The sequence below is a fragment of the Leopardus geoffroyi genome, chromosome C1 (genome assembly GCF_018350155.1).
Source record: "Leopardus geoffroyi isolate Oge1 chromosome C1, O.geoffroyi_Oge1_pat1.0, whole genome shotgun sequence".
Taxonomy (NCBI): domain Eukaryota; kingdom Metazoa; phylum Chordata; class Mammalia; order Carnivora; family Felidae; genus Leopardus; species Leopardus geoffroyi.
Genome location: NC_059328.1, coordinates 58,159,603 through 58,183,698, shown reverse-complemented (window position 1 = coordinate 58,183,698; position 24,096 = coordinate 58,159,603). Strand labels below are relative to the sequence as shown.

General features: G+C 33.6%; 1 protein-coding gene across 2 annotated transcripts in view; it reads left to right on the top strand.

The window, feature by feature from the left end:
• The window catches only part of LRRC40 (leucine rich repeat containing 40), a 51,072-nt gene that overhangs the window by 20,836 nt on the left and 6,140 nt on the right, over nucleotides 1-24,096 (top strand). Inside the window, exons 6-14 of one of the 2 annotated variants that reach the window (XM_045477818.1) lie at nucleotides 698-840; nucleotides 2,081-2,253; nucleotides 4,234-4,321; nucleotides 4,438-4,483; nucleotides 10,968-11,076; nucleotides 13,738-13,845; nucleotides 17,204-17,314; nucleotides 19,369-19,446; nucleotides 21,990-22,175. In XM_045477818.1, coding sequence (XP_045333774.1) covers nucleotides 698-840; nucleotides 2,081-2,253; nucleotides 4,234-4,321; nucleotides 4,438-4,483; nucleotides 10,968-11,076; nucleotides 13,738-13,845; nucleotides 17,204-17,314; nucleotides 19,369-19,446; nucleotides 21,990-22,175 — 1,042 coding nt within the window. The remainder of the gene's footprint in view (nucleotides 1-697; nucleotides 841-2,080; nucleotides 2,254-4,233; nucleotides 4,322-4,437; nucleotides 4,484-10,967; nucleotides 11,077-13,737; nucleotides 13,846-17,203; nucleotides 17,315-19,368; nucleotides 19,447-21,989; nucleotides 22,176-24,096) is intronic. The other variant, XM_045477819.1, reaches the window with a different exon arrangement.

Sequence of the window (24,096 nt, the reverse complement as noted above, 5' to 3'; positions counted from 1 at the left end):
TTATTGATGAATGATTGACACAAAAAGCTATACATATTTAATGTGCACAACTTGGTGAGTTTAAGATGTGGCTGGTTTTTTTTTGTTGTTGTTTTTTTAAAATTTACATCCAAGTTCGTTAGCATGTAGTGCAACGATGATTTCAGAAGTAGATTCCTTAATGCCTCTTACCCGTTTAGCCCTTTCCCCCCTCCCACAACCCTTCCAGCAGCCCTCTGTTTGTTCTCCATATTTAAGAGTCTCTTATGTTTTTTCCCCCTTCCTGTTTTTATATAGTTTTTGCTTCCCTTCCCTATGTCCATCTGTTTTATATCTTAAAGTCCTCATATGAGTGAAGTCATATGATATTTGTCTTTCTCTGACTAATTTTGCTTAGCATAATACCCTCCAGTTCCATCCATGTAGTTGCAAATGGCAAGATTTCATTCTTTTTGATTGCCAAGTAATATGATGACTTGGACTTTTATTAAACATTATTTTTAATATCAGTTCTCTTTAATTATAATTAAATGTAAAACAAATCTTACTTTACGTTTAATTCTAGGATTCTTGATTATTATATCAGTATTGCATGAGTTTATAAGTCCTCATGATGATCCTCATGATGATGTACACATTCTTTGAATGTATATATAATTATAGACTACTAATTTTCTTTATTAAGATATTTTTGTTTTTCACTTACTATGTATTGCAGGATTAAAGCATTTGGATTGTAATTCAAATTTCTTAGAAACTATACCTCCTGAATTGGCTAACATGGAGTCACTAGAATTGCTCTATTTGCGGAGGAATAAATTACGTTTTCTACCAGAATTTCCTTCTTGTAGGTTATTAAAGGTAATATTTACTTGATTACTAAATAACTATGTATTTTCTGAAAGTTAATTATGAAAATGAAAATTTTAATCTTGATTTACCTTGGGAATATGTATTAGTTATAGGTGCTATGTTTTTCCTATATTTTTCAGAATTTTAATATGACTAAATACATTCATGGTATTGCTAGTAATAGATTTTTTTTTAAAGAAATAGTCAACTTAAAAATAGGAATTTGTCTCTTTCATCTGGAGAGTAGTATACAACTGGAGAAGTAGGTGTTGAGACTAACGTCATAAGTTGGAGCCATACTGTAGGAGACCTGGAATACTAGGGAGGAATATGTGTCTAATTCTGTAAGTTGCCACCTCTCATGTTTACCTGATCATAATTGGGTCTCTTTAAAATTAATTACTTTCTTATGGTTTTAAGTATATAGTGTTAACATTGTCTTTTAAATTTGTCATGTTTTGTTTTTCTTCATGTATACTGTTATGTATTAGAGTTAAAAGAGTTTTACTTATTTGTTGTTTAGTTTTTAAAGTTTTATGTTGAGATAGAAAGTGTGAGTGGAAGAGGGCAGAGAGAGAGGGGGAGAGAGAATCCACAGCAGGCTCTGCACTGACTGTGGGGAAAGGTTCGACATGGGGCTTAAACCCATGACTGTGACCTCATGACTCCAGCCAGCCGAAGTCGGAAGCTTAACCCACTGAGACACCAGGTGCTCCAAAAGGGTTTCTTTTAAACAGAATGGTGGCAGTGATAAAAGGAACTGAAAATGTTATTGTTTAAAGATTAATTATACATCTAATATTTGTAGATTCTGTTAATGGGAAATCAGTATATATAATAATCACTAATGAAAATGTTGAATAACAAACTGTGATATAAATAACTTTTTAAGCTTATTCTGATTTGTTTTAAAACTTTACTTTTTTTTATTAGTATAGTTCTTAGATTTTTATTTTTATTCTATAAATGTTAACTACTAAATAATTTCTGTGGTTTGGTTTTACACATTTTGAGCTTCTGCCAGGTTAAATCTGTAATTATTTTTAAATTTCCAGAAAATCCTTGAAAGTGTTCTGTTTTTGCCATTTTTAGCTGTAAGATAGCTTACTTGTAATTGAAAATTTAAGCACCTTAGTAATTAGAAACATGTTTTTCCATGTGTTTTTCAGTGATTAGATTTCAATATTATTTTTATTATCTAATAAAAATTGAATACAGAAATACATGTGATTGATCTTTGGTTTTGTAGGAATTACATGTAGGTGAAAACCAGATTGAAATGTTAGGGCCAGAACATCTTAAGCATCTGAATTCTATCCTTGTGCTAGACCTGCGGGATAATAAGTTAAAATCTGTTCCAGATGAAATTACACTACTACAGTCTTTGGAAAGGCTTGACCTAAGCAACAATGATATCAGTAGGTAAGTTTAAAGATCAAATGAATAAGAAATCATGCCTGCATTTGCTTATAATTCAGAAGTTAATATTAATAAGTTAACAATATTTGAGAAAAACATGTGGAGATCTTTTTTTTTTCTAAATTGAATTCAGTAAATATTTAGTAAACAAGTATCATGTACAGACCTACAAAGAATAGTTAGATTTGGTCCTTGACAGCAAGCTTAAAATACTAATAGAATCAGATCTATTTTACAAGTTACTCTAATCCACTAGAACGTAAACTAAGAAGTCAGGATATTTATCTGTTTTGTTCACTGCTCTCTCTCTAACTCCTAGATCAGTGCCTTGGTATATAGAAGGTGCCTGATAAATATTTCTTGAATTTATCAAATGAATGTAAAGACATGGGAGAGATATAAAGTGCTTTGGGGGCTTAAAAGAGATACAGGAACCAGCCATTTATTGAGAGGAATCAGGGCAGACTATGTAGAAGAAATGTTTTTAGATGATCGTTAGGACTTAGACTAGTGTGAAGCAAGTTAAGTGTTTAAGAGCACAAAATTTAAGATCATACCTACTTTCAGGGTCATGCCTCACTTTAGTCCCACCACGTGATCTTTAAAGGATGACTGCGATTTTTAAGTACACATGTAAGGTGATTAGAATGATTGCCTTGGTAGGATGAAACTGTACAAAGAAAGCTTTGAAAGTTCAGGAAATTGTAGGGATATATTTAGAGAACAGCAAGGAATCAAGTTTACCTGGTAAATAAGGTACATTAAGGGAGACTGTGGGAATTTAGGACTTGTAAGTTAAGGCCATGTGGTCTGTAAAATGCTTGTGAAGAGTCAGTGTTCATTCGTTAAGAGATGGGAAGCTACTGAAAGATTAAGAGCAGAACCAGTTTGGTTATATTCTCATTAAAAAATAAATTGGTGGGGTGCCTGGGTGGCTCAGTTGGTTGAGTGTCCAACTTCAGCTCAGGTTGTGATCTCATGGTTCTTGAGCTTGAGCCCTGCGTCGGGCTCTGGGTTTACAGCTCGGAGCTCAGAACCTGCAGCTTTCAGATTCTGTGTTTCTTGCTCTCTATGCTCCTCCCTGGCTTGTGCTCTGTCTCTCAAAAATAAATAAACTTGGGGCACCTCGGTGGCTCAGTTGGTTAAACGTCTGACTTCAGCTCAGGTTATGATCTTGCAGCTTGTGGGTTCGAGCCCTATGCTCAAGCTCTGTGCTGACAGCTCAGAGCCAGTGCCTGCTTCGGATTCTGTGTCTCTGGTCTCTCTGTCCCACCCCCCCTCACTCCCTCTCTCTCTCCCTCTCTCAAAAAATGAATAAACATTAAAAAAAATAATAAACATGGGGTGCCTGGGTGGCTCAGTCAGTTAAACATCTGACTTCAATTCAGGTCATGATCTCACAGTCTGTGAGTTTGAGCCCTGTGTTGAGCTCTGTGCTGACAGCTCAGAGCCTGGAGCCAGTTCTCCCTCTCTCTCTGCCCCTCCCCACTCATGCTCTGTCTCTCTTGCTCTCAAAAATAAATAAAACATTAAAAAAATTAAAAAAAAATAAACATTAAAAAATTAAAAAAAAATTGGCGATTATGGGTTGAATACATGGGATAGGAGTGGTTTTGCATATGGGAAATCTCAGTAAACTATTAGATCATTAGGGAAGAATTTTCTTTGCTTACTTGAAGGGCAAAATCGAAACATTTAATATTAATGAGTATGGCTATCCTGAATCACTGATTCTTTCAGATTTGCTTTTTATGGTTTTTATTTAGCAAATGTTTTAAAGGTCACATTTTTTTAGCAATCACAATATGACAATTTCAAAATAAATCTGTTTTTTCTTTTACATGTTAAACATTTATCAAAGGGATTTATTTTAGGCCTATGTTACTTGGGCTGTTTTTGACATGGTTATATGATATAGTTTGTCAAATGTTACTAGTTTTATAGCCAACTATTTGGTTGAATTATGTTTAATCTTTTTTGTAGTCTACCCTGTTCATTGGGAAAACTTCATTTGAAATTTCTGGCACTAGAAGGAAATCCTTTGAGAACGATTCGAAGAGAAATTATAAATGTAAGCATATTTGGAACTCAGCTATGTTTTTAAATTTGAAATTCAAACATGCATGTTGATCTATGAAACTGCAAAGTATGTTTTGGTGAATATGTATCTTCTCTCCATGTTTTCAGAAAGGAACCCAAGAAGTCTTAAAATATCTGCGAAGCAAGATTAAAGGTACTTTTCTATATTTTCCTGTATTTTGAAGGAAAATGTGAAAGGTAGTGAAGTGCTAACAATACATAAATTTACATGTATTTGGGGTATAAATAATTAGAGGAAATGGTCCATGGCAGGTGTGGTTCTAATTCTGAAATCAAATAGGCCATACATATGCTGAAATTATAAAAACATCCTTAAATTCACAATAATAATGTTTTATCCTTAATTTATTTGGTTTGCGCTACATTGTACCAACTGGAAAATATAACAAAGATTCAATAAGTACTCTAGTGCTTTAACTTGCAAAAAAAAGCAAAACTTGGCTTTTATGGTAAATGAATTCTATTGACTGGTGGTATATTAATAGTATTTGAATATCTGCTTCATGCATAGTTTTGCTAAGTTCTAACAGATATAAAGATAAAACACATTTTTCAGGATATGTTAATTTAGTATGAATATGCACCCAAAGAGAAAGTGATACTATACATTTGATTTTGTTTTTAAATTTTTATGTTTATTTATTTATTTTGAGAGAGAGAGAAAGTACTAGCAGGAGAAGCCAGAAAAGAGGGAGAGAAAGAATCTCAAGTGGGCTCCGCACTGATATGCATATGTGAAATCTCAGTAAACTATTAGATTACTAAGCCCGATGTGGGGCTCAAACTCACAAACCATGAGATCATGACCTGACCCGAGACCAAGTGTTAGACGCATAATAGACTGAGCCACCCAGGTGCCCCACTATACATTTAATTTTTAATGCTATACTAGAATTGTGCTATATCCCAATTTTTATTTTATGTATGTCATTGTAGGATACACTAGAGCATTTAGAAAAAATCAGTTGTACCAGTGTATTGCTGCGTAACAAACACTCTACAACTTAGTGGCTAGATACAGCAACTGTTAATTTAGCTCACAACTCTGTTGGTTATGCACAGCCTAGCCTAGCACCATATTGCCCATATGTATGTTAAATGAATAACAGGGGCACCTGAGTGGCTCAGTTGGTTGAGAGACCAACTCTTGATTTCGTCTCAGGTCATGATCTCATGGTTTCTGGGATCGAGCCCCACTCTTTGCTAACAGCGTGGAAACTGCTTGGGATTTTCTCTCTCTCTCGGTCTCTGTCTTTCTCTCTCTCTCTTTGTTCTTTTCCTGCTCGCACTTGAGCACTCTCTTTCTCAAAATACATAAATAAAACATTAAAAAAAAATGAATAAGGTAATTGAATGCTTCAGCAATTTCCATTTTCCACCTTGACCTTCCAATAAATTAACATAATTTTGTAAGACTTTCATTTCCTGCCAATTTCTAGGTATGCTTTCTCCCCCAGAAAAATGTAATTCTGAAATAATCAGTTAGGTGTCATATCAGAATAATCCAAACATTTTTTAAAAACTAAATTTTTTAGGGTAGTTTTAGGTTTACAGCAAAATTGAGAGGAAGGTACAGATATTCCCCTATATCCTCTGCCCCACACATATGCATAGCTTCCCCCATTATCAACATCCCTTACCTAAATGGTACATTTGTTTTTTTTTTTTTTACTAAGGATGAACCTACATTGACACGTAATCATCCCAAGTCCATAGTTACCTTAGAGCTCACTCTTGGTGTAGTGTATTCTACGGATTTGGACAACTGTTATATATCTACCATTATAATATACAAAGTATTTTTACTGCCCTAAAAATCTTCTGTGATCTGCCTGTTTATCCTGTCATCCCCTCTTATCACCCATCTCTGATCTTTTCCCTGTTTCCGTAATTTTGCCTTTTTCAGAATGTCATGTAATTAGAATCTTTCAGATTTGCTTCTTTCACTTTGTAGCATGCATTTATGCATCCACCATGCCTTTTCATGGCATGACAGTTCTTTTCTTTAAGCACTGAATAATATTTCCATTGTCTGGATGTAGTACAGTTTATTTATTTACCCTACTAAAGGATACGTTGGTTGCTTCCAAATTTTGGCAATTATGAATAAATCTACTCTTTTTTGCACATGGATCTTCTGATGTTTCAGCACCACTGTGGAAGAGGCCATCTTTGCCCCATTGTTTTTATAGCTTTTGCTGCTTTGTCAAAGATGAATTGAGTGTGTTAATGGAGGTCTATTTATAGGCTCTCTGTTCTGTTCTATCGATCTCTTTGTTCTTTTGTCAATTTCACACTATCTTGATTACTGTAGCTTTATTGTAAGTCTTCCAATTGGATAATGTCAGTCCTCCAACTTTGTTCTTCTCCATCAATACTGTGCTGGCTCTTTTGAGTCTTTTGCAGCTCTATATAAACATCTTGCCAATATTGAGTCCTTTTATCCATGAACGTGGAATATCTCTCTTAAGTTAGTTCTTTGATTACATTCATCATAGTTTTGTAGTTTTCCTCATAGAATTCATATACATATTTTGTTAGATTTATATGTAACCATTTCATTTCGTTTGATGCTAATGTAATTGTAATTGGTATTGTGTTTTTAATTTCAGATTTTACTTGTTCATTATTGATATAAAAGAAAGCAATTTACTTTTGTATATTAACCTTGTATCCTGCAACCTTATTATAATCACTTACCAGTTTCAGGGGGTTTTTCTTGTCACATCTTTTGGATTTTCTACCTAGATCATGTCATCTGTGGACAAAGAATATTTTATGCCCTCCTTCCCAGTTTATATTCTTTTTATTTCATTTACTTACCTATTGCATTACCAAGGACTTCCAGTATAATGTTCAAAAGGAGTGGTGAGAGGGGGCTTCCTTACCTTGTACCTAATCTTAGGGGGAAAGCTTCAAGTTTCTCACCAAGTTATGATGTGAGTTGTAGGTTTTTTGTAGATATTCTTAAGTTGAGAAGGCTCTCCTCTATTCCTAGTTTACTGAGAGTTTTTGTCATAAATGGGTGTTGGCATTTGTCAGATTTTTTTTATGTATTTATTGATATGACCGTGTAATTTTTCTTTTTTAGCCTGTTGATGTGAAGCATTGCATTGATTGATTTTTGAGTGTTGGACTAGACTTGTATATCTGGGTCAAATCCCACTTGGTCACAGTGTATAATTTTTTAAATACTTTTTAAAATTCAATTTGCTATTATTTTGTTGAGGAATTTTACATGTATATTCATGAGAGATAATGCTTTCTAGTTTCTTGTCATATCTTTTCTGGTTTTGGTTTTAGGATAACTGTTGGCCTTGTAGAATAAGTTAGGAAGTATTCCCTCTGTTTCTAGCTTGTGAAAGAGATTGAAAAATTGATATAATTTCTTCCTTAAATGTTAGGTAGAATTCACCAGTGAACCCATCTGGACCTGTTGCTTTCTGTTTTGGAAGGTTATTAAATATTGGTTGAATTTCTTTTATAGATACAGGCCCATTCAGGTTGTATGTTTCTTTTGTGTGGGTTTTGGCAGATTGTGTCTTTCAAGAAATTGGTGTTTTTCATCTAGGTTACTAAATTTGTGGGCACAGAGTTGTCAATTTTAGAACATTTCATTACCTCAAAAAGAATTTCCATACCCTTTGGCTATTATGGATAATGCTGTGATACACACTTATTTACAAGTTTCAGTGTGAGCGTGTGTTTTCATTTCTCTTGTGTATATATCTAGGAGTGGAATTGCTAGATCAATGGTAATTTTATGTTTAGTCATTTCAGGAACTGCCAGACTATTTTACAAAGCAGCTGCACCAGTTTCCATTCTTATCAGCATTGCATGAGGGTTCTGATTCTTTCACATCCTCACCAGCACTTGTTGTTTTCTGACTTTCTGATTCTAGATGCACTGGTGGGTGTGAAGTGGTATCTCACTCTAGATTTGATGTGCATTTCCCTGATGACTAATGATGTTGAATATCTTTTCGTGTACTTATTGGCCGTTTGTACATCTTTGAAGAAATGTCTGTTCAGATCCTTTGCCCAATTTTTAATTTTTTTTTTTTAAAGTTTTTTTATTTTGAAGGAGAGAGAGAGAGAGGGAGGGAGGAAGGGAGGGAATCCCAAGTAAGCTCCACAGTGTCAGCACAGAGCCCAATGCAGGGCTTGATCTCACGAACTGTGAGATCATGGAAGAGTCAGATGTTTAACCAACTGAGCCATCCAGGTGCCCCCAATTTTTAATTTTTTATCTTTTTATTATTGAGTTGTAGTAGTTCTTTTGTATCTTCTGTCAGATATATGATTTGCATATATCTAGTCCTCTGTGGGTTTGGTTTTTCATTTTTTGGTACTGTCCTTTGAAACAAATTTTTATTTTTGTTTTATTATTTTGATAAAGTTAATTTATCTGTTTTTGTTTCTTTTTTGCTTATGCTTTTGGTTTCACATCTGAAAATCCTTTGCAAAAATCTTTTTTGTGAAAACTATTTCCTTTGTGTTTTTTTTGAAGTTTTGATTTTATATTGAAGTATTTGACTCATTTTTTATACTGAAGTATTTGATTCGAGTTAATTTTTATATATGATATGAGATAAGATTCCAATTTATTTCTTCTCCATGTGGTTATTTAGTTTCCTTGCACCATTTGTTGAAAATACTATTTTTTCCTTATTGAATGGTTTTGTCATTTTTGTTGAAAATCAGTTGACCATAAATACAGGGTTCATTCTGGACTGTCAGTTTTATTGCATGGATCTGTATGTCTATACTGTGCCAGTACCACAATATCTTGATTACCATTGATTTGTAGGAAGTTTTGAAATCGGGAAATATAAATTCTTTATTCTTTTTTTCTCAGGCTTGTTTTAGCTATTGTGGGTTTCTTGCAATCCCACATGAATTTTAGAATCATTTTTTTGATTTCTACAAAGAAATCAGCTGGGATTCTGATAGGGATTACATTGACTCTGTAGATCAATTAAGGGAATATTGCCATCTTAGGTTTTTTAGTTAAAAGGTCAGTAAATGCTGATGATAAAAATTCAACCAACATACAAAAATATATAATGAGAAGAAAATCCATCTTTTTCATAGTCCCTTCCCAAAGGATAATAGTTTTCCTCTTTACATTCTCCTTGGTGCTGATTATTAAAAATAGCTCAGGGAGTCCTGGGTGGCTCAGTTGGTTAAGCGTCCGACTTCGGCTCAGGTCATGATCTCGCGGTCCGTGAGTTCGAGCCCCGCATTGGGCTCTGTGCTGACAGCTCAGAGCCTGGAGCCTGTTTCAGATTCTGCGTCTCCCTCTCTCTCTGACCCTCCCCCGTTCATGCTCTATCTCTCTCTGTCTCAAAAATAAACGTTAATAAAATAAATAAATAAAAATAGCTCATTGGAAAGTGTTGAGAATACTCTTAGTATGCAATCATGCTAGTGTACATGTATATGTAAAAAATAATGCTGGGTTTTGTTGCTGGTTTGATGTTTTCTATCTGCTGGTATAATATGGCAATATATATATTACATACTCTTTAAAGTGACATAACCAAACTGCCAGGGTACTTCTAAATACCAAAGCATTTACTTAATGCTAATATTTATCTTGATGTCTTCTATTTCTATTTGATACTGTCTTTTATTTTGTGCTACTTCTATAAATAAAATATCCATATATTTGCATAAGAAATACTAGTTTAATGATTGTTGATTAGTGAATAACTGATGAACGCAATGCAAGAGAAATGTACTTTATAGTATTCAACAAATGTTCTTAATTTCCCAGGGATACTACTATTTTTTTTTTTATATTCTTTTGGTATCCCTTCTTGTCTTTACATATGAATGCTAAGACTATTTTATTTTTTTCATGTTGTTGAAAATTGTCTTTTTTACTCTTGTCTAGATTGCTGTGGTCTCTTGTCAAAAAATCGTAAAGCCATTTCTTTTTAAAATGTATGATTTATGTTTGTTTTGCTCTTTCTACCATATGATGGCAGTGTTAAACAGTGTCTGGAGACTAGTGAGGGGGTTGATTGTGTTAATGTGTGAGTATGCATATATGTTAGAAAACATCTATTGAAAATAAAATCTTGCATTTGCTAAGAAAAACTCTTAACATAAATAACGTACCAACAGCTTACTTGATTATGTAAATTGCCAGGTTTTAAGTGATTGAGAATAATCAGTTTACTTGTGTCCTAAACTGAGAAGATAGGCATATGCATATTTGGTAGACATGTGTGGGAAATAATACTTTTCCTTTGTTAACAAATTCCTTATAATAGACCATATTATTCTTCTTAAGAAGGAAGTTTAGTGTCATTGTTTGTTCTGAGAGATTGTTGTTATTCTTTGAAGGTTCTTTCCTACTCCTAAATTTCCTTATGGTAAGATTTATTAAAAGATTTTAAAGCCTTATAGTAGTAGTGTTATCTACTTTCTATTAATTAAATATTAAGTTCTAGACCCAGATTTGAGTCATTGGAAATACAGTATATGACTAAAGACATTCTCACCAATAATAATTTAGAAATCACACATACCATTTTTACATATTTTTGAAAATTTAAAAATGACTTTGTACTATGAATATTGATTTTTTATAATTTGTTTCTTGCCAGATGATGAACCTAGCCAAAGTGATCCTGTTACTGAGACTGCCATGACACTACCAAGTGAATCCAGAGTCAATGTACACGCTATCGTCACATTAAAAACACTAGACTATAGGTATGTAATTTTCTTAAATACTGCATAACACATAGGAAACTTTGAGAAATAATCCTTCAGATAAAAGGACAGTTGGTAAGGGAGAATTCATCAGAGTGCGTTAGTACTTAAAGTAATAGCATTTGTAAAATCAGTGATGAGATAAAAGCATATTAAAAGTACAGTGAACTTAAATGCCCATTCCTTAGGTGCTTTGTGTTTATTACACTTAAAAGGTATATAGATGGTTATTAATATTGAAATTATTATAATAAAGAATATTTTATTATTATCAAAAATAAAAGAGTGACAGTACTGATTGGTAATAAATTTCGACTCAGTAACCAGCATCAAGAGAGAATTTTATATTGCAGGGGTCTGTGTTAGTAAGTAAGTATCATTTAGTTAATGAAGACTTCAAGCAGGCAGAGCTTGAGAGATTGTACCCCATTAATAAATCTAATATTATAGAGCATATAAATCTAATATACTGGAGCCTAATATTATGCTCTAGTATACATATATTAAACCTGAAACAATTGTAATACTTTATATAAATTGAGACAAAAGCCTAACCATTTTTATATTATGGAAGTTTATTCAACTGGGAAAGAAGATACCTATGTACAGGTTGGAAGGGGTTGGCAATTCTTTTTTCAATACTATCTAGGCAACAATGATAAAAACTAATCAATATTGTCAAAGCTCCTACAGTGATTGGCTTGTGTCTGGGTATTATAACGGTAATACAAAAGAATACAGACTCAGATTCAAGTCAGGTGACTAGATTTATTTATTTAGTTACCTAACAGCCAGCATCAGTGTCTAGCCTCTTTGCCTTACTGTATCAGTAGGAACCATCTTCTCAGCAGTCAGGATACAATTTCTATTTCAGATCTGTTGTTTCATTAAAGTTTTTACCTCTAGTCTGACACTCTTCTGTGTATGTAGAAATCACTGCTCTAAACCAACTTCCTTTTTTGACACTATAACACAAGATAGTACTCTTCCATACTTAACTTTGTATCCTTCTTCTCTCATAGCATAGCATGGAGACTTAGCATGTCTTATATTACACATAATATATCCATTTATTCAATAGATATTTTCGAACCTAATAGGTATCAAATCCTATGCTAGGTGTCATAATACACCAAATGATGATAAGACAGACTTGATTCCTCCTTAGAATTTCTTTTTTCTCTGCCTTTATTCCCTCCACCATTCCTTCAATCCAATAAATGGGTACCATTTATTGAGTCCCTATTCTATGCTGAGCACTGTACTAGATATTTTACAGATGCTGTTGCTTTTAATCCTGCAAACTGTCTATGAAGTAATACTGAGACAATTTTATTTAAGATAACCATTCCCACTTTTTAAAGTCACGGATATCACAAAAGTGTTATAAAGATAGCAGTGAAGACCATACATCTTAGATTGTTTTGATTCTAAATTTATTGTAATTTATTTTCCTCAGAGACTTTAATTGGAAAGGAGTATTCCATTTAAAATATAAATGAAGTCCCAATCTCAAGGCATAAATGCCTTGAACTAAATTTTTTAAGAGTGTGAATCTTCAGCATTTGATTAAATCAGTTCCCTGTGACTTGAGCATTTCTGATGGAAAAGATAAAAATGCTACAACTGCACAATAGAAAATAGGGCCCGAAAGCAGAAGTCGAAGGCGTAAAAACTGAAATTTTGGCTGTCTTTTTATCTATCTGTATTACAATGCCTTTCTTATAAGTTCCTCCATGTTACACATTATATGTAATAATTGTTTTCTTGTCCATATAGTCATTAATTTAGCATTCCATCAACAATTATTTTAAGTGGATGGCATATTAGGCATTGAAAATTGTAAAAGAAGAATGTAAATGGCTAATTATAACAACAAATTAGTAAATCTGCAAATGTCAGAGTACTACTATATTTCATTTAAGATTAAATGTATGCTTAATTGAAAAGGAAATTTATTTACAGTATACATTATACATTTGCAAAACTTCTGGCACACATAACAATGAATAACTCTTTAGATTCAATTTCACAGAACTGAGGCTAAGAGAAAGTAAATTACAAAGCTCCCTTAATGGTAAGACCAGAGATAGTTTAGTCGAAGGCCACTATCCTGTCTACTTTGTCACATGCTAACGGAGGGAGAAATTGCTTGAGGTTATGAGAAAACAGTTTAGTATAATGTTGAACTTTTAAAAAATTATTGTTACCTTGCAGTTAACTGTACACCACATAAAATTGGCAAATAGTCCCTGTTAGAGATTTTTAGAAAAGGGATGACAACAGTTTTAAAATTATATAGCTTTAGTTCTATTCTGAGGTAGAGTAATCCATTTACTGATTACTGTCCGTTTACTATATGGCTTCTAAGCATCTTAGACTCTGAAGATATATCTGTTTTTATTCACATGGAGTATGCGAATGCTCAGAAGGTATGATACAATGTATTATGATACAACATGTTGTCTGAATTCTTAATGGTGAACATTTTGTGAGTTGGCAGGTTTTTGTGGCATTCTTTACAGAACTTCAAAATGTTCTTCATAGCCAACTGCCTTGAAAAATCTTATAAAATCTTTAAAGTCCTTTAAAAGTGAAAAGTAATAATCATATCTTCCTGGACTGTTAAGAATGATGCATTTTAAACCATTTTCCATTTAGTGATAAACAAACAACTTTGATTCCTGATGAAGTATTTGACGCAGTAAAAAGCAACATTGTCACTTCTGTTAACTTCAGTAAGAATCAGCTATGTGAAATTCCTAAAAGGTGAGAATTGCTCATCATGTCATTTCTATTAAGTTGTGACTCATTCTCAGTGGTTTTTGCACCTCAGTGCCAAGAATTATTATTTTTCACAGTTTTTTAACTTGAAAGTATATGTATAGTTTTCTTCATTAATGTGTCTTGAAGGATTTAGCAAAATTCACCTAAGTATTCTCTGAGACATATTAACATTTGTCCTGAGAGGTGTACAGGTATAGGTATTAGAATTTTAGGTATTAGAATTACTGATAAGTATTAGATATAATATAAATAGGTATTAGAATTATTATATCTATAATATAATATACCTATAAGTAGTCATTAGAATTATTAAAAGTATAAGTTACTTTTTCCATGTAATGAAATATTAGAGAATATTTTTAAGATACCGTCCAAAGCCAGGTCCGTGTGGCTTAATAGGAATTTTCATTTTGAGCTTCATGTTAATGAATTACCAAGCCACTGAATTTTTCCATTGATAGTAAAAGCAAAACAGATTGAATCCTATTAATATTTTCCTCCCAAAAAAGAATTCTTGACTTCCGAATATTAGTGCATGTGCATTGTACTTTGTATTATTCAGTGTATCTTTGTTGATATTAATTATAGCAAAATCTTTAAGTTATGAGAGAAAATTAGTTTACTATAATGTTGAACTTTTAATTTTTATATATATATGTTTTTTAATGTTTATTTTTGAGAGAGAGAGAGAGAGAGAGAGAAAGTGCGAGCAGGGAGGAGCAGGGAGGAAGGAAGACACAGAATCCTAAGCGGGCTCCTTGCTATCAAAGCAGAGCCTGATGCAGTGCTCAAACTCATTGTGTGAGATCATGAAACCAAGAGTCGGACTCTCAACTGACTGAGCCACCCAGGCACCCTTATGATATTGAACTTTTAAAATGATTGTTAGCTTACAGTAATCTGTATACCCAAAGAAAGTTGACAAGTAACCTTGCAATGAAAACAAAAATATGGGAGACAGAATGGTGAAATGATAAAGAACTTGGACAGTGGAGTCATTGCATATATCTGTATCCCAGATCTGTGAGCTGTGTGGCTTTGAACAGGTTAACTAGCTGCTCTTAGTTTTCCTACCTGTGAAGACATAAAGTCCCTGTTTTATAAGAATTAAATGACATAATCCCCACAAAGCATTTAACCAGTACCTACCACTTAGTAAGCACTTAGGTATTAGGAAAAAAAAAAAAAGAGTGGGAAAATAAAATGGCTTTCATCTGACTGCCAAAAAAAATTTTTAGATGTTCAAAATTTTTAAAGTCAGACAAAGTATAACTTGCTTTCTATTTTACAGACCATAGTTTGAAAAATGCAGATTTTTTTTTAAGTTTATTTTTGAGAGAGAGAGAGAGAGAGATATCACAAGCAGGGGAGGGGCAGAGAGAGAGGGAGAGAGAGAATCCCAAGCAGGTTCTGCACTGTCAGCACAGAGCCTGACACGAGGCTTGAACTCACAAACCATGAGCTCATGACCTGAGCTGAAACCAAAAGTTGGATGCTTAACCAACTGAGCCATGAGGCACCCCGGAGAACACAGATCTTAAAAGACAATTAACTTTGAGATTCTGTTGCAAAAGGAGAACTAGTTCATCTCTTGTTTAAAGGGCTCAGAGTGTATTTGACAGAATAACTAAGCACTTAGATTTGCTCTCAGGATGTTTGCCTTGGAGATCCTGGATCAAAACTGGGAATGAAGACGGAAGGAGTTAAAAGATATCACCTTATAACTTACTTTTTCGTTTTACCTGACAATCTGGTTGTTCGTATGCACAACAGTATGGTTTTCTGTTACCTCTGTTATTTCCTCATATTTTTTTTTTTAGCAATTTAGAGGGCCAAGGAAGAAAGATAGTAGAGACATACCTTGATCTAGAGTTTCTGAGTCATTTTCCCTCTTTCTTAAATTTTTATTTCACAAGTCATAGTTTTCACTATATTATTTCCTGATTGTGAAAATAATACTTATTCATAAACATTTGAACTAAATGAAGGGACAGGTCATTTCTATTTATTGATTTATTCTGATTTATTCTATTCATGGCATGTTTTATTTCAAGCTATTTCCCATTTAGATTTATATATACCATTTGTATCCCAGCTGGTTTATATGTCATAAGTGTTTCCCTATGTTGTAAACAATACTTTTAAATCTAATTTATCTGTGGACACTTGGGTGGCTCAGTCAGTTGAGCGTCAGACTTTGATTTCAGCTTGGGTCATGATCCCAGGGTTGTGGGATTGAGCCCTGTGTCAAGCTCCATGGTGAATGTGGAGCCTGCTTGGGATTCCCTCTCTCTGTCTCTCTTGTCTCTCTGTTTGTCTCTCTCTCTCCTTCTCTCTCTCTCTGCCCTTTTACCCTGTTCACACTCTGTATTGCTCTCTAAAAATAATAATAATAAAAATAAAATCTAATTCATCTATATACCATAGGTTAATTATGGCAATAAGTAAAGCAAAACATTCTGTTTCTTTAGGCCAGGTTTCCAGGAGAATTCCTAAAAGGGGTATGACTCTCAATTCAAATATCCAAAAACTTTCCAAAATTTTCTTATCAGTTACTTATCCAAACTCATCTTTCTTTAGCAGCTGATAACTCTTTCTTTCTTCAGTTTGCTAATACGATAGAAAAAAATGATTTATAGTTATAGCTTAACTTACATTTCTAAGCAAATTGTATATAACATTTTTTTGTTCTTATAGTTAGTAGCATGCTTTAAAATGACTAATGTTGATTAGGCTTGCTTAGAAACATTTAAGTCTTTGACTTAAATTGCTTAGTTGTGACACCAAACCTAGGAATTAACTTAATGTTTTCTTCCATTCATGATTAATGATAATTTGGACAAAAAATACTATACTTGAAAATGTTGACATATCATAGAAAAGATTGTGAAGTACTCAGATACTGAGAATATTGTATTATGCAGTCTAAAAAGAAAACTACTATAATGCAGAATACACATCTAAACTGAAATTTTGTGAGAAAAGTAAAAGTTACGGAAAATCTTTTTATTTTATTTTTATAATTTTTAATGTATTTATTTTTGAGAGAGTGAGACAGCATGAGTGGGAGAGGGCAGAGAGAAAGGGAGACACAGAATCTGAAGCAGTCTCCAGGCTCTGAGCTATCAGCACAGAGCCCAATGCAGGGCTTGAACTCATGAGCCGTAACATCATGACCTGAGCCAAAGTCAGACAATAACGAACTGAGCCACCCAGGCGCCCCTAGAAAATCTTAATTAGCAAAAGTTATATCAGAGTTTCCCCCCTATGGTCTGCTTATAGTTTTGAAGTTCTGACAGTAAATTCAAGGGCTAAAATTTTAAAATGTTTTTTGTTTCAGGATTGTGGAACTGAAGGAAATGGTTTCTGATGTCAATCTCAGTTTTAATAGGCTTTCCTCCATATCCTTGGATTTATGCATGCTTCAAAAATTGACTTTTTTAGATCTCAGGTATTTATTGATACTATTGCTTCACTTTTTCATTATAATGTGTCTTTGAGTTTTGCCTAACATTTGCCCTTTCTCTCATATTTCCTAACCAATCGTGGAAATTGGTCTTTAGGTAATTAATAACATTTTAGGACAAGTCTAAAATTAAGCATTTAGGAAATAATTTAATCAAACATCTATCATTTGTAGGCAGTTTATAAGTTAAATAAGAAATAATGATTTGAAAAATTAGAAAATATGAACACATTCTTTAAATTCCTACGTAAGCAAAGTTACAAATAACACATGGAAAGTGTTTGTTTCACACTGTTCCTTTCCTGAAAGTAAATTAAAACTGTCAAAATCCTCTGCTGGCACAGCAGCTAGGATGGCTTCTCTTAAAAAGAACCTTTGTGGTTTCAAATATTATGTTAAATGTGCAAGGCCAGAAATAAAGAAAAAGAACAGCCTGAGTGGCAACAAAAGGAAAGAAACTATTTAAAGCCCTGCAGTGGTAATAAGAAGTTTAATTTAAATGTGTCCTAAATTGAAGAGACAGCATCAGAATTGTCACAGTTCTTTGAGGGTAATAATAAATGGCTCAGGGGTAGATAGTCATTTATTTGTTTGGGCTTTAAGTCTTTATTTGTAAGCTATATCTCTATTTTCTAGGCTTCCTACTCCTATACTGTTACTGGGCGTGCTTTTAGTTTATTTAAGGCATAGCTCCTCTTATTCTGCTCAAATAATAGGCTAATAACAAGCTAAGTTATATCTGTTTGAGAATTTATTCTCTATTCTTTCTATAGAGACATTTTTTATTTTTTCTTATGGAATTAAAGCAAATCTACTAATACTCTGCTCATATTAAATGTAGAATTGCTTGTTTTGAGTTGGTAGTTACTCTGGCAAAGTAGTGTAAAACCATATTTTAGTTTAGTATTAATGGAGAATTAATGAATTCAGAGAGAATGAATTCATGTACTCATTCTTGCTATCTATACTTTTGTCTCATTCTTGTGTGTGTGTGTGTGTGTGTGTGTGTGTGTATGCCATTGTCTATAATTATACCTTTAGGTTTCTAATTAAGTGACTAATATACACTTTTATATCTGATATCAGTAGGTATTTATGACTCTAGGAAAAGGATAGAAATCACCAGTGAGTTATTCAGTACAACTTAATAATAACTGTCTTTATAACTGGAGAAAGGTACGGAGAAAAGAAAAAACATAGGTGTAGAAAGTATGACTTAACATATTAGGCTTGACTTTGGAATGCAAAGAAATTTAGAAAAAATTCAGCTAATAGGTAGCCATCTAGTTGGATATAATTTTCTCACAAATATTTTCTATTATTAGTAATTATATAGTTTCTAGAATCCTTCTACCTTCTTATTAGCCTTTCTTTTAACATTGTTCCCAGATCCTTCCAACAATAAATGCGATTCTGTTTACTGCCATGTTTCATCATAAGATTCTAAAAAAAAAACATATGCATTGTGCAAATTGAAATTATAAACTTAGAGTTGAAATGGACTTGCTTAATGCCTATGTGGTAGAAAGCTCCAAATTTCTAAATTCATAGAATCTCATTACTTTTCCCTTCTTTTCTTTTTTTTTTTTTTTTCATATAATTTTACACTTCTGCTTGGAGTAGAATTTCATGTCTGTGTGCAAGATATAGGTATTAAACACCAATCAAATATTTGTGGAATCAAATAATGTGATATTCATAGGCATGATCTCAAGGGCCCTATCTGTGAGAAGTATTGATGAGCTCAGTTTAAAGGTGATAAGGGATTAGTTTACAGTGTTGCCCTGTTAAATCTATTATTAAAGACTTGGTTGTTTTATCAATTGGTTGCATATTGGTATTAGGATTTGGCATACAAATCAAATACCTGAGACAGCTGACTAATTCAGAATTCTTAGGACTTAGCTTTAATTAGATAGATCAAGGACTGAGAAACCAAGCTACGTAATTTTTTTGTCTGATCAACACTTTAATTATAAATTAAAGTTGTACAGATTTTCAAACTTTGTAAATCATCTTTTTTTTTTTTTCCAATTTAGGAACAATTTTTTAAATTCTTTGCCTGAAGAAATGGAATCACTGATAAGACTACAAACAATTAATCTTTCCTTTAACAGGTGAGAGACAGAACCGACCAATCCATGACTAAGGATTTTTCTGTGGAGAATTTGTAGGTTTTACTAGAGAATACAGCTAAAAGAACCAAATAAAACAGCCCCATGTGTTTACTTTATTTAAATATTCAGGTCTATTTTCACTTTATTCTACTTAGAATTAAAAAGTGATATTGCTTTCTTAGAATTTTCACAGCTGATGTCTAGTATACATTTTGTTCCTTTTAACAATTTTAAGAAACTGAAACTTACAGCCCAGTAGGAAGACAGATATGCAAATAAATAATTATAATTGTTATAGGGAAAACACAGTGCATAGGTAAATGTATTTCTTGAGATTGCTTGAAGGTGGAGGAGACAGCATTGAAAGTAAGACTTGAAAATTAGATGTTGGCCAGACACACAGGGATAGGGCATCCAAGGTGGAGTAAATAACATGTGCTAAGGCACAAAAATGTGAGAACACTTTGTGTTTGGGACATGTCAAGCAGTTTGATATGGATCAGGCCATAAAGTAAGGGGCTAGAGAAGTAGAAGTAACAAATGAAGTTGGCATATAAGCAGTAGCAGGCCCTCTGAGGGATTTATATACTAAATAATAGATTTTATTCTGCAAACACTATAAAGATACTGCTAATAATTAAGAGTAGCTAATATTGGGGCACATAGGTAGCTCAGTCATTTAAGCCTCCAACTTTGGATTTAGGCTTAGTTCATGATCTCATGGTTTGTGGGTTCGAGCCCCTCATCAGGCTGTACATTGATAGCAGAGAGCCTGCTTGGGATTCTCTCTCTCCCTCTCTCTCTGCTCCTTCCCCACTTGCACACTCTTCTCTCTCTCTGTGTGTCTCTCTAAATAAATAAATAAAGTCATTTAAAAAAGAAGAGAAACTAATATTTAATGGGAACTTATTCTGCTGATAGAGGACTAAGTACATACATCTCATTTAATCCTCAGAAAAGGTGGTTTCTGTCATTATAGTTCTGTATTACTATGTTCACTTAAAAATCAAGGATTAGAAGTTAAGTAACTCACCTAAGGTTCACATAAATAGTAAATAATAGATCTGGGGTTTGAGCCCAGGTGGTTTGCCTCCACGAGTTGGGCTCTTAACAACTATGTCATAGTGTTTCCTATGATGAAAGTGTTTCTGCTAACAATCTAAATATTAATAGCTAACATTTACTTACTGTATTCCAGCTGAAATAGAATTATTCAGTCCTTATAACAAGGGTGTAAGTTTAGTACTATTATTACTCCTCATTTGCAGTTGACGAGGCTAAGGCACAGTGATGTAACTAAAATACTGCCTCTTTAAATTTTTGTCCTGTCTGCTTCATTATTGCTCATGCTTTCTCATGTGTAGGTCAACAATGATATCATTATTGTCATTATTTAAAAATATATCCACTTCTTGGATCTCTGCTAATTTTTATTTGTGAATCAAACTATCAGTTCTCTATTAAGTTTCCTAATGAGCTGTCAATCACACTGTCAAGTAACGTCTGTGGGGAGATGGCAAAAGCTAACCTAACTTCTGTGTGAACAGGTGAGCTACACCTTTTTAAATTAGCTTCTTCATGCATTGGTGTGGAAAAAGAGGAAGGACCGCTTAGGGGCTGTTCAGTCCATCTGTGCTCCTAGTTATTCACTCGCCAGTCCCTCTGGAACTTCAGAGCTGCCTTGAGTTTACCTTTGCTAGTCTTTCTCTTCTTTTCTTTCCTTTTCTCATCTTTTCTTTCTTCCTCTCTCCCTTCCCCCCTTTCCTCTCTCCCTCCCTCCATCTCTCTCTTCTTTTCTTTTCTCTTTCTTTCTTTCTTTCTTTCTTTCTTTCTTTCTCTCTTTCTACATCAAGGCAGCAAAAGAAGGCCTGTATGTGGAAGTAAAAAGGCCACAACTATAAAACTGTCCTTCAGCCCATCCCTTGTCATTTCTAGTCCATGACACAGTTTATCTCACACTGAAACCAAACCAGCCACTGTCCCCCAAAAGATCCTCATTAATGTTGCATTAATTGCTGAGAGCTGTCAGCCTTCCCTTCTTTCTTGTGGCATCTTCAGTGTTGCTTTGGATGAGGAAGCAGCAGGCTATGTTAGTCTGTTATCTTTTGAAGAACCAAGAATACACTCATTTGGAAGCTTCATCAAAGCAAATCTCTAACATTTACTTAAAACATTGGCAGTAATTCTGTCTCATAAGAAGTAAAAATGAGCTAAGGAATAATACCTACATGGAGACATTTTATAGAGAATCTCAGAAGGATTTCCTGGTTTCTTAAATGTGAAGAGAAAAACATGGGAGAAAAACATTGTTGGATTTACACAATAAGTAGAAAGTGTTACAAGTCTGTCCACTTAACATATATTTCAAGGTTTCCAAAATCAGTTCATTTTCTTGAAAATTGGGATAGAGGACTTATACCAAATACAAAATAAATTACACTAAAGAAAACTACATCATGATAACAGACTTAAGATAATCTATTTGAAAGAATGCTTTTGCCCTCATCCCAATATATTTAGGTGTTCTGTTCATATTTTAATAGGTTCAAAATACTACCTGAAGTTCTGTATCACATCCCCACACTTGAAACAATTTTGATTAGTAACAATCAGGTTGGATCTGTGGACCCTCAGAAAATGAAGGCAATGGAAAAGCTGATCACATTGGACCTTCAAAATAATGACCTACTTCAGATTCCACCAGAGCTTGGTAATTGTGTGAACTTAAGGTAGCTACACCATTCTACTAGAGTTTTCCATTGATTTTATTGATTTGTAAGGATTTTTTTTTCTCTCTTATTGAGGTACTTTTGCAGGACAGTTGAAGTAAAAAAAATTGATGTTGTATTAAAAACAACAGGTAACAAAATCCAGAATACCAATTGTGCTTTTCAGGTTTTAGCAAATATATTTTTTTTTAGCTTTGCTTATATGGTATAATATAGTGTAGTAACTGTTTTCTGATACTTTTGTCATCACTATATATATGTATAACTTGAAACTCCACTGTGTAAAAATGTCAGTTGTGCATGTAAGGTTTTTCAGAATCTGTTACAGACTGTCACCATGTATTTCAAGCCCAGCATGGTTTTCCTTATTCTTTGTGTTAGCTGTTACCTTAGTCTCAAATGCCTTTACCCTGCTTTTATCAGCAATCAACCTAAGTATCATCTTTGAAAACTTTCTCGCTTCTCCAAGCAGTTAGTCCCTCCTCTGATTTTCCATCCTGATTTGTTTGGATTCATTTATACCATTTCTTTTACCTCCTTTAGAAAAGAGTTGTCCCAGTGCCTAGAACACAGTAAGCACCCAATAAGTGCTGGTTAAATAAATAGAAAGTGAGTTTGAGATGTCAACAGAAAGCGAAGTGCTTAAGCAGAATGTTTCAGAAGTAATTTATTGAAACTGATGATGGCTTGGCATATTTTACTAGGACGCACTGGCATCTGCTTTGGTACCTCGTATTAGTGAATGTAAGAGTAAAATACTGTTGGTTCTCGTCATTTGCTGTAGTTTGTATTCTATAAAGTCTCTGTGAACACCAAATTCATGAATACTGAGCCATTTCTGCTGGGGAAGTATCGAGTTAGGTTCTTTTGAGCCTCTGGTCACATTTTCATGAACCAGTCAATACATAACCTTGTTCTCTGTGTGTTTCTGTATTTCATGTTATTTATTCATTAACATTTAACTATGGCCAAATAATACTATAATTCATGCCTGAATGAAGCTTTTCTGACATATGTATTTTCTCTGTAAGGCACACGATAATCTTCTTGTGTTTAGGGAAACTAGACAACACTTGAGTCCTTACTTGGCAGGCCAATTTTAAACAGTGAGATCACCAACACAAAGTACAAAAATGCAAAAAATGTTGTACTAAGTAGACTACAGAAAGGACACTTGATTACAGTATGAGAACTGACACAAGAAGGGAGAACATCACCTGTTTAACCTCAGCTGAGAATGTGCTTATTGATTGACTCAAATTTTTTGCTGCCCTGTGCAATATCCAAAAATGACCTCGAAAGTGCCATGAGTATTGATTTGGGGTTACTAATAAATTTTGATGATAGGCAAGTTAGTGCATAAGGAGTCTGTGAATAAGGAGGATTGACTGTAATGAACTCCTTTTTATAAATTAAGAAAACAGCCTTTAAAAGAATCCCCATGGACCATAGAAATACTGAAGATGTAATTTAGATCTACTGTATAATATGGTGTGAATCGTTTGACTTTATTTACACACCTAAGTTTGAAAATTAAAATAAAAGTCTCTTTATTTTATAATTTATTTCATTAATTATATAAAGAAACAAATCAAACAGCACTCAAATCTCAAATTAAACCTCATTTCAGAACATGTGAATAGATTTTGTATGTGTATCTGGTCAAGGGAGGTGGAGAGCAGACACGTGTTAATGTTTCTCAGGGTGGAAGTGGGATATGTGGATTATATTATAGTCCTTGGTATGTGTACTTGTCAGTATGCTCATTCTAATGTGTAAATATAATTGAACCATGTTGTATATGATCATTATAAGATTGAGAAGAGGATGGGTAAAATGGGGGTTCCTGTCACAGATCCTCTGTTTAGTAGCTGAATGATCTTGGACATGTCTTTCTTACTCCTCAGGATTTATGCTTCCT